The 14,860-nt window shown below is 40.2% G+C and overlaps 1 protein-coding gene across 7 annotated transcripts in view; it reads left to right on the top strand.

The window, feature by feature from the left end:
• The window catches only part of MPDZ (multiple PDZ domain crumbs cell polarity complex component), a 130,545-nt gene extending 121,973 nt beyond the window's left edge, over positions 1–8,572 (top strand). For 4 of the 7 annotated variants that reach the window (XM_047098022.1, XM_047098008.1, XM_047097992.1 and 1 more), the window contains 8 exons: positions 81–167; positions 983–1,073; positions 1,971–2,014; positions 3,117–3,239; positions 4,482–4,586; positions 5,151–5,263; positions 6,511–6,634; positions 8,426–8,572. In XM_047098022.1, the coding sequence (XP_046953978.1) occupies positions 81–167; positions 983–1,073; positions 1,971–2,014; positions 3,117–3,239; positions 4,482–4,586; positions 5,151–5,263; positions 6,511–6,634; positions 8,426–8,572 (834 nt within the window). The remainder of the gene's footprint in view (positions 1–80; positions 168–982; positions 1,074–1,970; positions 2,015–3,116; positions 3,240–4,481; positions 4,587–5,150; positions 5,264–6,510; positions 6,635–8,425) is intronic. The other 3 variants (XM_047098013.1, XM_047097999.1, XM_047097983.1) reach the window with 1 other exon arrangement.
• Positions 8,573–14,860: the final 6,288 nt, after the last annotated feature.

The raw sequence follows: 14,860 nt of genomic DNA, 5'->3' as shown, positions 1-14,860 counted from the left end.
GTCTTAAAGAATATTATGCACTGCTGACGATAAATGGAGCGTTTTAATTGAACTTTTTCATAAAACAACCACTCCCCTAGTGTTCCCTGGGCACGGTAACCTTGGAAGTCGGAAGAATCAAAGCAGGTCCATTCCATTCGGAGAGGAGGCCTTCTCAAAGCAGCCAGGTGGGTAGCTGTGGGATTCATCAGGGTGATGTGGTCTGCATGCCAAAAGGGACTTGGCCATGTCCCCGAAGGTGGGGCTGCCCAGGGTGGGCATACCCAGTGAGGTGGGGAGTCTGAGGGAGGGGCACCTGCTGAGAGGGACAGGTAAACAAGGTGTGGCTCTTGAGTAGTTTGTAAGTCATTCTAAGGAACTTGATGTCAACAATTCTGCTTTTCTGTTCCCATAATTACATACGTTAACCAATTAGTGGATGTAAAGCCTACCAAGATGACACATTTTTAAAGTATATAACAAACATTTATCAATATTCAGCGGAAAAACTCCCATTTAAGTTGAACAAACCACATTTGTTCATGACTCTCCTCAGTTGTCTTCTGATGACAGAAGCCCACTTCCATCACTGGTCCAGAAAGGCCCCTTCTTCACCTCCTCAGGACTACCATTCATCTCCAATTGACTGGCCCTGATTTTACAGTTTGCACAAGCCCCAGTCTATGTACAACATCCGTTTCCACCTAGAGAGGGTTCGCTTGAATGAGATTATGAAAATCCACTAAAATTTTAGTTGGGTTGGAATCTGCCTCATCTATTCTTTTAGTTTTCATTTTTTATGCCACTAGGAAAATTCTTCTGTAATATGGAAAAAAATTAATAGAAACTATTTAAGGTGCCCTTCTAATTATCAAATGCCACTGTTGTTTAAAAGGTATTTCTCTCTAGATGCATTAAAAAAGAATTTAATTCCGAAATAAGTGGTATTTATGCAGTATAATTACTTCCAAAACTTTCTAGAATAATTATTGTGTATTTGTAGATGAGTGAAGGCAGCCTGTCATCATTCACTTTTCCACTTTCTGGATCCAGTACATCGGAGTCACTGGAAAGTAGTTTGAAGAAGAACGCATGTAAGATCGGTTTGATACTTTAAACATGATTTACTGGTTTGAATTTTGGTAACCAACACTGTTGTTTTTTTTTCCCCTGTCTCAATTTACCTTTGAGCTCTCTTTCCCTAAATCATTCTGTACATTAATACAGGTGCCAAGGTGTGCGTCGACAAAAAATCTGAACGTGAAGCTGTGCCTTTGTTCTTTGGCAGCTTTTCCATTTGTTGTTTTTTCTATGAGCTATGCTAAACATTAAAATCAGGATTCTGTAATTTTTTTCTTACTAAGAAGACTGGTGCACTTGATTTTCATTTCCTTTTTCTGTTTAACACCAATAATTCAGAAGATACCATTAAGTGAAGCCTTCTTTTCCATGAAGACCGCAAAATTTTGATTGAGAAAATTAGTATGATCCTCCTGTGTTTTAATTACATGAAACCATGATGCAGAGGGTTTTTTGGCTTGGAGCATTGGTTGAAAGTTGTTCAAATTGAAGAACTAACCATATGGCAGTCTCTGTTTGCAATGTGACTAATATTCTAGAAATTTAGCCACTTAGGTCCATGAATTCCTTTTAATGTATCCATGACTTTATTTTTCTCAGCTGTGCGCATGTGTCTTTCTGTCCAAAGCTTATTCTGTCCTTGACTCATTCAAGGTGGATTATGCAGTTATATAATCAATGATTAAAATAAGAAGGAAGAAATGGGATGGTGTGCATATTTTTCCAACTGGAAAAATAAAGAGTCCCTATGTGAGATGGATTAAGTCATGTGTACTGGCAACTTTGAATACCCCCCCTTTCAAAAAAAAAAATAGTGTGTCTCATTTAGTCGCATCCAGCTTCAGGCATTGACTAAAATTTAGTTGAACATAAAATAATTTAATAACCCTATTCTTTTTTTACCTTTACAGTGGCATCTGAAATACAGGGATTACGGACAGTTGAAATAAAAAAGGTAATGGGGTGCCTGGGTGACTCAGTCTGTTAAGTGTCTGAATTCTGCTCAGGTCAAGATCTTGCAGTTCGTGGGTTTGAGTCCCGCGTCGGGCTCTGTGCCAACAGCTTGGAGCCTGGAGCCTGCTTCGGATTCTGTGTCTCCCTCTCTCTCTGCCCCTCCCCCACTCACGCTCTGTCTCTGTCTCTCAAAAAAATACCTAAACATTAAAAAAAAATTTTTTTTAAAGAAATGAAAAGGGTAACTTCGGGAAGAGAAAACAATATAAATTCTGTTGAAACTTCAGAGGCATCTGCATATATACTTTCCTATTAGCAGTCTTACTGTTTTACCACGCCATCTGAAAAATTATGTCCGAAATACAGTGGAAAGTAGCACAATTCAGTCTTCACTGAATTTCCTGGTCACAGGACCTTGTTTGAAAATCTTTGTTGGCATATCCTGTATTACCCAAACTGGCATCCACTGAGTCCTACACAAATGATCACTCCATCTCTCGCTTCTCATAAGTGAGCCTTGGCTTTCAACAGCTATTTCTTATTCTCATGAAACAGATTTCCCTGACCGCCATCCACAGAGAGAACATAAAACCAGCTACAATTTATTGAGCCTTTTCTATATGCTGAAAATTCTCATAGACACATCATGCTGTCACCATCTCATTTAATATTTTCTGCAGCCCTTTCTGAGGGGTGCTCTAATCTCCATTTCATCGGTGATGGCCTAGTTACTCATTAAGAGGGCTGAACTTCATCAGGGCCCAATATTTGTAAGTGTGGGTTCCTGGCTTTGAATGCAGACCTTTCTGATCCCAAAACTGGGGTCCTTCAGTTCACCAGTTTACCTGCTTTCTTTCCGTCACCCCATAATGATATGTTTTTCATTTAATGTGTTTTAATTTCTTTCATTTCCTGGAAGGATGCTCATTTTCCTAAGTCCTGCTAAGGACCCATGTCACATGAAATAATGCAGCTTTCTTGAGCTTCATTTTCCTCACACCTCAAAGACCTAAGTGAACTGTATGATAATGTGCCAAAGAAACCAAACATCAATTTTAAATACCACATTGACCAAAAAAATATTCTAATCTCTTCCATGGCAGGGGCCTGCTGACTCCCTGGGAATCAGCATTGCTGGAGGAGTGGGCAGCCCTCTTGGTGATGTTCCTATATTTATTGCAATGATGCACCCAAATGGAGTTGCAGCTCAGACCCAAAAACTCAGAGTAAGTTCTACTAATAACCCTGGCGGCCCTCACAGAGCTGGCAGAAGTTTTTATAAACCCTTTGAATCCTCCCAGCTGTGGCAGGCAGTTTTAAATGTCTGATTCTGCTTTTAAATCTGCTAGTCCAGCCACAGGAGGGCTTGCTTGGAGTAAAAGGTGAAGAGAAGTAAGAGAGGAGAATTTCCCGCTGTATGCAAATTGATAAGTAAATGAGCTGGGAAGATTTACCATCGTTTCTTAATATTTTTTTTTTTTTTACTTGTATGAAGGTCTGTGAAAGAAGTTAAAAGAAAACAAAGTGTTTTCAGAATACCAGTATGAAGTGAAGTTTTTCCTTACACGTGTCACTGGCTCAAATGCCAATTTAACTTTATTAAATTGAAAACTATCACGTAGGTTGTGGTTGATCTTCAGTTTTGCAGAAGTTTACTATAAATGTGACCTACGTTGTAAAACCGTACAAAACTTGCTTCAAAGTTGAGGGATTATGCTAGCATAGAACACTGTGATGAAATTTACACTAAATGTCCAGCCCGAAAATTACGTGGATATTCCAGTAAAATCTGTGTGGCCTCGTGTCAAAAAGGGTCTCAAGACATAGCCACGTCTTAGTTTAAATAGTCTCTAAACTAGAAATGATGGAGTCTATTTTGATAACTACATTTGTGACTGACACTTTAAAATTGATGGTTGCACCCAGTGGAAAACTTTGCTGTGCAGGGCCGGAAGTGAATACTTTTGTCTTTGTGGGACAGATGGTCTCTGTTGCAGCCACTCTTCTCTGCCCTGTGCAGACAACTGAGTAAGCATGGCTGTCTTCCACCCAGACTTTGTCCACCACAACGAGCAGTGGGCCACACTTGGCCCACGGGCCATTGTTTGCCAACTCCTGACTTAGAGACACAGCTAATGTGTAAATAATAATGTCCAAAGAAATTTTTTTAATTGATAGCAGGTATTTTATTCTATAATAAGAAGCAGTGCCTCCTGAGGAGAAATGAAGACAAGGGATGAGTGATTTTCCCCCTTCCCCCAGAGACTTCTAGAACTCAGTCATTATGTACAGCTTCTTTTTATCATCACTCCTTCTTGAAATGATTGGGTTTCCTTGATTGTGTTTCAGTTGCTGGGAGCACTGTGTGTGTGATGTTCAAGGCAGAGAAGGAAATGACTGTTTAGGTCTCAGGGTCCCACTCTCCATGGCTGCCTTCGCAGATGTCTATTTTCTTTTCTCCCTTGCAGGTTGGGGACAGGATCGTCACTATCTGTGGCACATCCACTGAGGGGATGACTCATACCCAAGCAGTTAACTTACTGAAAAATGCCTCTGGCTCCATTGAAATGCAGGTAAGAGTTGGCATCCCGACCACTCTTCACAGTGTGGTTAGCTTGACACATGAGCTTTCACAGTAAGGTGGTAAAACTGCCTAAATCTCCTGATGCTATTGTATTTAATATTTCCCTTGAACACAGATGATTACATCGAGCGTTCCAAGAAAGCATGTAAGAAACATTTTATCCTGATGCGTTTATTGCTTCATATTTTATATCTAAAGGGATATATGCAAGGCCTTAGTGGTAAACAGTTAATTGCTAGAATTTTAAGTGGTGTGAGTGGCTTTGTAGTCTGAAGATCTTTAAAAAATAACTGCATATGAGATCACCTTTGAAAAACATCAAAAAAAAAAAAAACTTGGTAGAATTGAATTACTCAAGTATTTTTACTGTCAGCTGAAGAGGCCTCTGGACCTTGTGGAATTTCTTTCTTTTCAGTTGAATATGAAGTTAACAGAAATGATTAAGTGGACATTAAAGTACATGTTTTAATCCAAAAGTTATTTTTGAAGAAAAATCACTGATGTGGCCCTGGCCACCTGAACGTGTGTTTCTGTCTCTTTCTCCCGTGTACAGGTAGTTGCTGGAGGAGACGTGAGTGTGGTCACGAGTCACCAGCAGGAGCCTGCTGGTTCCAGTATCCCTTTCACGGGGCTCACGTCAAGCGGTATATTTCAGGATGATTTAGGGTGAGCTCATGTTATGGTTTCTATGTCCCTACCACTCACCTCAAGGTGAAAAAATAGGAGATGAGTTTTTTAAACTGTCAGGTAATTATGGCATGGATTCAGTTTATCAAGCATAGGTACATAGCATGCCACTGCCCTGAGTTTTCTTTTGGGGGTGGGGGGGCGCATTTTATTCTTGATGTCACTACCCTGTGTGATATGGAACCGATCAAAGCTATCCCTTTTAAATTCCAGTATTGCCAACTCATTTAATAAATGATAATTTTGATTAAAAAATTCACAGTTCCGGGGCTCCAGAACTGGGTGGCTCAGTCAGTTGAGCGTCCGACTTCAGCTCGATTCATGATCTCATGGTTCATGGGTTTGAACCCCACGTAGGGCTCTGTGCTGACAGCTCGGAGCCTGGAGCCTGCTTCAGATTCTTTGTCTCCCTCTCTCTCTGCCCCTTGCCTGCTCACGCTCTATCTCTGTCTCTCAAAAATAAATAAACTTAAAAAAAATTCACACTTCCCCCAACATGTAGTACAAAAGAATTAGAACATAAAGAGAGGGGAAGAGGGGTGCCTGGGTGGCTCAGTCAGCTGAGTGTCTGACCTCAGCTCAGTTCATGATCTCACAGTTCGTGAGTTTGAGCCCCGCATTGGGCTCTGTGCAGACAGCTCGGAGCCTGGAGCCTGCTTCAGATTCTGTGCCTTTCTCTCCTTCTGTCCCTCCCCTGCTTGCGCTCTGTCTCTGTCTCATAAATAAATAAACATTAAAGACAAAAATTAAAAAAAAAAAAAAAACAAGAGAGAGGGGGAGAGAGGAACATCTTAAAGTCTTTTAAATAATTTGATGCAGCCTCTACATTGTTAGAAATCGATTTTTTTCTCTGAGCTTGGGAATACTGATGTTTATGCCTTTTCCACGATAGTCCTCTGTACTTTAAGCCATCTCCCTTTAGATAAATGGGAAAAAGAATGTGCATGCATGCAGGGGGATCATGTCATGAACATGTTAGTGTAAGGGAACTTTAGATGAGTAATAGAATTAGGGTGTGTTAAGTAGGATTTTGGCAGATTATGTAAATTTAAAATACTGAGACCGGCATGCACTGACAGTTTAAGCATCCCCAAAATACCCGCAATATACTCGTTGTCAGTAGCACAGAGAATTTTCCTGGTTCTAGGTGGATGTCACATAATCCATAACTTACAGATTTGATTTTGAAAATCAGAAAACCCTTTTTTTCCTTCCATTTGCTGTAGGCCTCCTCAGTGTAAATCTATTACACTAGACCGAGGACCAGATGGCTTAGGCTTCAGTATAGTAGGAGGATATGGCAGCCCTCATGGAGACTTACCCATTTATGTTAAAACAGTGTTTGCGAAGGTAAGCTTGCGAATGTCAACCTCCCCCTTCCCCCCTAAACATTCATTAATAGTGGTCAGCAGCTGGCTTATTAGTTTATGGCCTGAGGTAACGCCAAATGGTTAACAGTTGATCATTTTCTTTTGGAACTCCCTTCAGGAACAGGTCATTAAATATTTTTGTCCAATTTGAGGCTTAGTTATGTTTAAAGGAAAAGAGGCTCAAATTGAAATTCCATGGGAACTCTTGACAACATGCAATAAAAATATTAATGAACTTTAGTTAGACAGTAAGACCTGATTTTTTTGTCCTTTGAAAACAGGTCGCCTATGATTGAATGTCTTTTGAAAATGGGACATTTTAAATATGTATGCTGTAGAGGGCTGGCATTTATTTTTCTTTGCATTTTTTTTTGTTGTTGTGAAATACTAAATAGACACAGGAAAGTACATAAAATAGCTACACAGATTCAATAATATCTAACCTGCTACTGTAGCTACACCTACAGTAAATCAGCTATTTGTAGCCCAGGGATTCGATTTCTTAAAAAAGTGTATATAGTTGTATATACAGTAAGTGTTCTGATTTAAGGATGTTGAGAATAAGTTTATCACAACGTTGGTGCTGTTTAAAATAATCCAAACCCACATAATTATTATTAATTCGATCTTGAGACATTTTCTTCAGGAGCTACAAAATTGGACATAATTTCCTACGGAGAAAATCTGGAATCTCAAGATTTTACAGTGCAAAGGAGCAATCCTTATGGCCAACCTATCGAACAGTTTGATGCTGCTTTAGGTTAGCGCTATAGTCCTTTAAAGTGCCTACATGTGGAGGTTTTATTCCATTATTTTGAAAAAGAATTATTATTTTTAACCAATTTAAAGCGCTGTATCTACAGCAACCTAGTTATAGGCTTAATTTACGAGATTTTTTTAAAAGCCATTGGTATGTCCAAAAATACAAACAGCATTTGTCAGTGAATAGAAGACTCATGCAGTCCTTTTCCTCAGCCTGGGAACAATTTATTTAAGGCATGCTAGTTAGAACATATTTTAAGAATTTCATCATTATGGATTCCTCATTAACTTTTCCATATTTTTAATCTTATATTTAATTGCATAATTGCCTACTGTAAGCATGCCTTAAGATGGGATTCTTTTTCAAACGGCAGTGTCTGTGTTTCATCTTAATCATTTAAGGCCCATAAGAAATGCGAAGACTGCACATACCCTCAGGAAGTAAAGAACCAGCAGCTTGAGCGGCCTATTCAAAGCCCCAGAAAGAATTACATTTAGAATTAGTAGGACTTGCATCCTGCCTAGTCCTTGTCAACATGCATACGGGCTTTCTGCTCCTGTAGACCTTTGGGCTCCGTGGCCTGATGCCCTTGTCCTGTAAAGCTGCTTTTGTTCGTATCTAATCCTTTGTCGTCTTCTGTAGGCCTTCTTGACAGGAGGAAAAATCCTGGATTCTATGAAATCATTGCTGCCAGGCAGATTCCCAAATATTCTTTATTAATTTGATTTCCCACCAACTGCTGTGCTGAACAGCCAAAAACCATCCAACTAATCTGTTGACTGCTAAATTCTCTCTAAAATTGGAATCTCAGTGTTAAAACCACGCAGGAGCAAGACCTCCTTTGTGTATGTTCATCATTGCTTAATGGCTCTGGAGCGCCCATGGAGCTTCGAGAGCAATGTGTGTGTACATGCAGAGCAATTTACATTCTTGTTTAGATCTTTTTCTGTTGTGTAGCTGCGAGGCAGCATTTTTTGAGAAGCAAACAAGTCTGCTTTATAATTGCAGGGAGCAGCGTCGGAAGATGGGCGTCTCAAAAGGGGTGATCAGATCATTGCTGTCAATGGGCAGAGTCTGGAAGGGGTGACCCATGAAGAAGCTGTTGCCATCCTTAAGCGGACAAAAGGAACTGTCACCTTGATGGTTCTCTCCTGACTGCACTGCAGAGTTGAGCCAACTCAACCAACCCCTCACTCACCTCCCACACCGTGGAGAGAATGGGTCTTGTGGACACCTTTCCCCGTGCGGTCTTCAGCAGGCTCTTCAAAACTCTGGGTGGGGGAAGTACCATCTAAATTTGTTTTTCTCGTGTGGAAATGATTCTCTTACCACCTAGTGTCATTTTGCCTTTCTCCTTGGATCTTGTGAACGTACACTTAAAGAGAAGGACTGTGTGCATAGGTAAATCCAGCCTTTCTTTGTAAAGATGTCTGACGACTTGTCATCACATGTGCAGAAAATGCGATACGCTGAACTGGTTAGTAGAGAAAAAAATAGTCTAAAGCTAACCTAAGAGAAATGGCTTTAATAAATTAGGGTAAGAATGAAAATATAAAATAAAGAAGAAATCTCAAGTGTCATAAAAAATGCCTCATTTTGTCAGTCCAACTCCTCTCCCCATTGCTAAATAAAAAAGGAAATTAAACAGTTTTTCCGTTGGAAAATCTTTAAAAATACTCTCAGTAGTTACAATATTGAATATTATAGAAAAATTGCATCTCCTCACCTTTAAAATACACATATACATTTTACCCTAAAATGGGTTTCTAAGATTGAGTAAATAGCAGTTAAATGAAGCAGTGTCCCTAAGTTTGTAAAGAAAATGTTTGATGCAAATCTTGATGTTCATTTTTATTTTTGACCTGTGATAAAATATTTTCATGTTTCTGTAAATACAGTGGTGATGCCACCCGCTATTGACTGTAGTTTCTCTAGAACGCGGCCAAGCTGACCACGGAGGAACATAGACGTCTCTCAGAATCTTTAATGCTGGTTGTAACCGATGCAACACTAAAAATGTGTTAGCGCGCTGTGCAATTGGTTTTCAATTACTATTAATCTTAATGACAGAGAAAAAAGCAATGTGTTAGTAATTATTTTGGTTGTGTGCCATTAGTAAATTGATAGAAAAATTAAGGGGATTAACATAACTTCATTTCATTGCCTTATATTAACATCTTATAATACAATAGTTTAAGACTAAGGGAAACAGATGGAGCTGTTTATTGAGACAACTGGTGAGGAATTATCATGTGTTCATTCCCATTTTAGAGCGTGAAACTCCTACATTAGAATATATGAAGTCACTTTAAATATTATCTATATTTGTAACAGAAGTAGTGTACAGATATTTTATTACAGCACTTTTGTGTAAATGCAGAATTGGAGTGAATAAATAAGAAGTTTCATGGTGCACGAAGAAAGAAACAGGCGTAGTTTTTGTCTGTTCTTTTTACTGGGAAAAAGCTTCATTATATTGTTCAAGATTTACAATTTAAAATGGGTTTTTATCCTGTCTAACTGAACATATGGTGTCCATAGTTACAATCAGAGGAAGTTTGGACAACATCATTATGAAAAGCCCCATGTTTTTTACATCCAGAATTTTTACTAATACTGCAGATCCATAGACTCCTCCCGGAGCGGTGGAAGACAGACAGCATGGTGGAAAGAGACGTGTCCTGCCTCTGTATTTTTTCTGAGGTGCTGTATTAATGTGGTAATACTATAAATTGTTCTTGGGGGTAGTCACGAGCTAAAGTGAGTTCAGATGGAAAAAGTCCTAATGGAAGTTATTTATATTAATAGACATGAAAAGTCTGGTTGAACACTGAGGAAGGAATTGAGGAACGTCTGTTCTGCTAGTTCTGTCCCCAATTAGCTAATGAACGTGTGCATTCTGTCTGACTCACCTTATCTGTAAAATGATGGGTTATCTTATCTCAAAGCGTGCATCTAGTGCTAACATGTAAGAATTCCGTGGTTCTTACACAGGATGGACGAAGCCACACACACCACCAGCAATCCAGGAGGTATTCTTCTCCCACACTTCACGCTAGACTCTAGGGGAGCAACTTAACCAACCACATGAACATTTGAGTAAATATGTGGGGCACCCCAAGGAGAACAGTCCCTGGTATGTGTCTGTACTTGCCTGAGTTGCGTCTCCCCACAGTTCGTGGCTACAAGGAGCCCCAGAACATGATCTCATTTGGAAATAGGGACTTTGCAGATACAGCTAGTTGAGACCGTGCTGAATTACAGCGGGCCCTAAATCCTTACTGCCATAGAGAGACACACAGACATAGGGGAGGAAGGCCATGTAAAGATGGGACAAGAAACAAGCCAGAGACCACCTTGGGGGCTACCAGAAGCTGGAAGAGGCAAGGAAGGATGTATTCCTGAGGTCTTCAGAGGGAAGCGGTACCCTATTGACACCTTGATTCCAGACTTCTGGCCTCCAGCAGGTCTGTGAAGGAATAAATTTCTGTTGTTCTAATCCACCCAGTTTGTGGTAGTTTGCCATGGAGGCCCTCGGGCGCTAATAATGAGTGTCTTCGATGTTTTTACATTCATGGCTGCTGTCACTGGACCTGGGAACAGGAGGTGCACTGCACCTGTTGGTTGAGCACACACATGATTAAATCATAGGTCATGACTCATTTCACAGTATTAATATTGTTTTACAGGCTAGATGCAAACAAAGAAACAGTGGAGGGAGCCTGGGTGGCTCAGTCGGTTGAGCTTCTTTACTTTGGCTCAGGTCATGATCTCAGGGTTCCATTCCCGAGTTTGAGACCCATGTCAGGTTCACTGTTGTCAGTGTCAGTGCTTGGGATCTTCTGTCCCCCTCTCTCTCTTCCCTCCACCCTCTCTCTCTCTCTCTGTCTCTCTCTCTCTCTCTCTCAAAAACAAAATACTAAAAAAAAAAGAAGAAGAAGAAGAAGAAACAGTGGGTATGCCACTGTAGGGATATATAAACACTGAGGAAAAACACCCCTCCTGAAACCTACTAATTTTTTTTTTCAACGTTTATTTATTTTGGGGACAGAGAGAGACAGAGCATGAACGGGGGAGGGGCAGAGAGAGAGGGAGACACAGAATCGGAAACAGGCTCCAGGCTCTGAGCCATCAGCCCAGAGCCCTACGCGGGTGAAACCTACTAATTAACAGAGTCAGCACATGAAAGAGGAGGGAGGGAGGAAGAGGGGAGAAGGAAGAGAAAGACTGAGGGGAATATAGATTCATTAGCACTGGAGAAAAGTGAAAAGGCTTAGGCTTCCTCTATTATTATTTTCTGTAGATCTAAGAGCAAGAGTTCTCTGTAGTGAAGGAACAAAGTGAACAAAGAGTCTGAGGACTTGAACGTTATAGTGTTGATGTTACCTACACTCAAGATGGCGGATAGCCCATCGTAGGTGCAATATAATCGCTTGCGTGATTAAGTCACACGGCAGAACACCACACATTCCTGGTGTTCTTCGTGACCCCCCCCCAACAGGATGATGATGGCAGCGATAACAATAACTATAACCGTGACAAGAGTAATAACAACGATGTGTTTAATTTCGGCACCAACGGTATGTAGCGGTGGGAGTAGCAATGTGGTGCGGCACGTCCGTGGGCTCCATACATCAGAACGGTGATCAAGTTGGAAGCATGAAAACCAACCTTACAAGCCACGAAACGTAAGAGGACACGTTCTTGTTGTGTTTCTGGGAATCTTGGTAAAGCAGATTTTGATTGGTTTGGCGAGGCAACTGGAGCCCTTCCTTGCTGGAGGTGTAACTGTAGAGGTTGTCTTGGATCTGGCCAGGGAGCCTGTTGTCTGAGAATGGCGTGGCATGTGTGATTTAGTGCCTTTGTTCTTATCTCAGGCCAGTGAATAGAGGAGTTGAAAGGACGCCTGCAGGGAGACAGGAGTAAATAGCCCTTTTTTTTGGCCTAGGTGTGGGAATGTCAGAACTATCATCACCTGCTTTCAGCAGCCCCGGTGTGTTGTTTCATGTCAGTGACAGGTATTCTGGAATGCATTCGATTTGTGCAAAGAAGGTCCTCAGTTTTGTCTACGGGGAACTAACGTTTAACGTTGCCCCTTTCTAAAGAGAGTTATTTGTAAGGCGGGATTGGCCTCCGTTACCTCAAGAGGAAAAAAAAAATGATCAGCGGCAAGAAATTTTCTAAATGAAAGAGCATGAAAACTAGGCAGAGCAAATGTTTTAAAAGTGACTTTTGTGTTATTGCTGTTGCTTTTCCCTTTCAAAATATAGGTAGGTAGTCCACATTGCTCATTTTGGTGTCAATTAGAAAAAAAAATTGTATTATTTGTCTCAGAATTGTGCTTAGCGGTGAAGTACTGAAAGTTCAATCATAGGCCCTTAAAAAGAATTCTGTCCAAAAGGAGGCATATCTGTGGGAATGATCTCAGAATTTTCTCACTAAAAATGTTTCTAGAAGTTTCTACAGGTACCACCGTGGAAAGACTGCTTTAGGCAGCTTCTGGGGGGAGCTTCAACTTGTTCATTTGACACTGGGCATTTTTTCAGAGGGTGTGTCCTTTGGGAATACTTTGTGATCCCTTCTCCTTCCCTCCCCCACCCTCCTCCTCTTTACTTGTGGACATAGTTTCAGGAACAAGCACACTTACCCTTGGAAAACATACTTTTTCTCTCATTTCTTTTCTTATTGATGGACTAGAAAGCATGATATTTCTTTTTCACCTGAGTCTACCTTGAAATATTTGACATTCAGAGTTCCACTCCCCTGAACTTCATTACCCCAAAGGAACAAGATTGACCTTGCTTTGGAAAATTCAAAGAGATAACTGTATATAAAGCATCGACACTGTCCACGGGATAATCTCTCAAGAAATGGTGATAGTTGTACATGTGTGTTATATCCTGGTAGACACAGAGCAATATAAATTTAAAAACTTTCTTAAATAGCCTTCAGTTTTCATTTTTGTGTAATCTTGTCTTTTTCTTCTAAAGTTGGGTGCAAATCAACTTACGCTAAAATTTCAGTTGTCATACAACCCATAATTTCCATATCCTCATATAACTCTCCTGTTAATTACTAAATATTCTTTTTTAAATATAGACCAATTTTTAACTTAAATGCATCTCAGCACTTTCTTTATTTATTTATTTTTAGAGAGAGAGCCTGAGCGGGGGAGAGGGGCAGAGGGAGAGAGAGAGCCCATGCTGAGCCCGACGAAGGGCTGAATCCCACAACCCTGAGATCATGACCTGAGCCAAAATCAACGTTTGGACGCTCAGTCGACTGAACCACCCAGGCGCCCCACGTCTCAGTACTTTAAACAGAAAACTATTATCATTTGCCATCAATATAAAGTAACTACAAGCAAAAACTACATTATTAAATTCTGTCAAGATACTCTTGCCTACCTAAGGTCAGAAGGCCTGCTCGCTTTGCTAGAAAGGGAGAATGGCAAATGTCGGAATGGTAGTAATAATTCAGGGGAAACTCTTTTCTTAAAGGAACTGAAAGAAAATGTTGTTCGTTATGTAATTCAGTATTTTCTAGAGCCTCATCAGCGCCACCTACCCCATAGGTGTCTTTGTCTATAGGCTCCTTTTTTAAAATGTGAAAGCAAGCCAGTCAATTCCTGTTCTTAAGAGTATTCTTGTTCATGAGGTTAAAATTTTCTTTATAAGGCTCCAACACTGGGGTTGGGTCATCACCTCCAGTGCTTTTATTTTGGCAATCCGAGTTTGAAATAAAGGGCAAATGACATAAATTAATGAAGTAAAATTAATGCTGTGGTAATATTAAATAAGGCTAATGCCTCTTGCACCTGGAGGGCTATGCAGATGGCAGGCATACCTAATGATGCACCCCGCTGCCTTTAAGTGCACTGATAAAAAATCTCTCAACTGAGTATAAAATATGTTCCTTCACTGGCACCAGACAAGTTTGGAGTGAGGCAACGCAACCTGACATCCTTCTTTTCTAAGGAAAAAAAGGCGATTCTGTAAGTGAGATGAAATAGTGAAATATTTACCTAATTTAAAAAATAAGTCCTTCCTCACTGTCATGATCTTTTTCCTTTCTGTGAATATAAAAATATATGTCCCATAAGAGGATTGCTCTCAAACCAGCAAGGTGGTACTTAAGTTTACATTTTACTGGCTACACGTTAGTTAAAAAGATAAATTTACTAATTGAATATTTAATAGGTTTACTTGATCGGCCAGTCATCGCTCAGATAATAATAAACGTTCAACATTTTCAGAAGTAGCTAGCTACTCTTGAAAATATGTCAGTATAATGAAGTATATAGACAATATGTTTTGCTATGGGTATTTCAGAGACGTCACTGAACTTTTTAAATTTTTTTTTTTTAACGTTTATTTTTGAGACAGAGACAGAGCATGAACGGGGGAGGGGCAGAGAGAGAGGGAGACACAGAATCGGAAGCAG

The sequence above is a fragment of the Lynx rufus genome, unplaced genomic scaffold, assembly GCF_022079265.1.
Source record: "Lynx rufus isolate CCGP_SWC_20201006 ecotype Redwood Valley unplaced genomic scaffold, mLynRuf1.p SCAF_10, whole genome shotgun sequence".
Classification (NCBI taxonomy): Eukaryota; Metazoa; Chordata; class Mammalia; order Carnivora; family Felidae; genus Lynx; species Lynx rufus.
The sequence above is the reverse complement of the archived record's forward strand: the minus strand, read 5'-3'. Positions and strand labels throughout refer to the sequence as shown.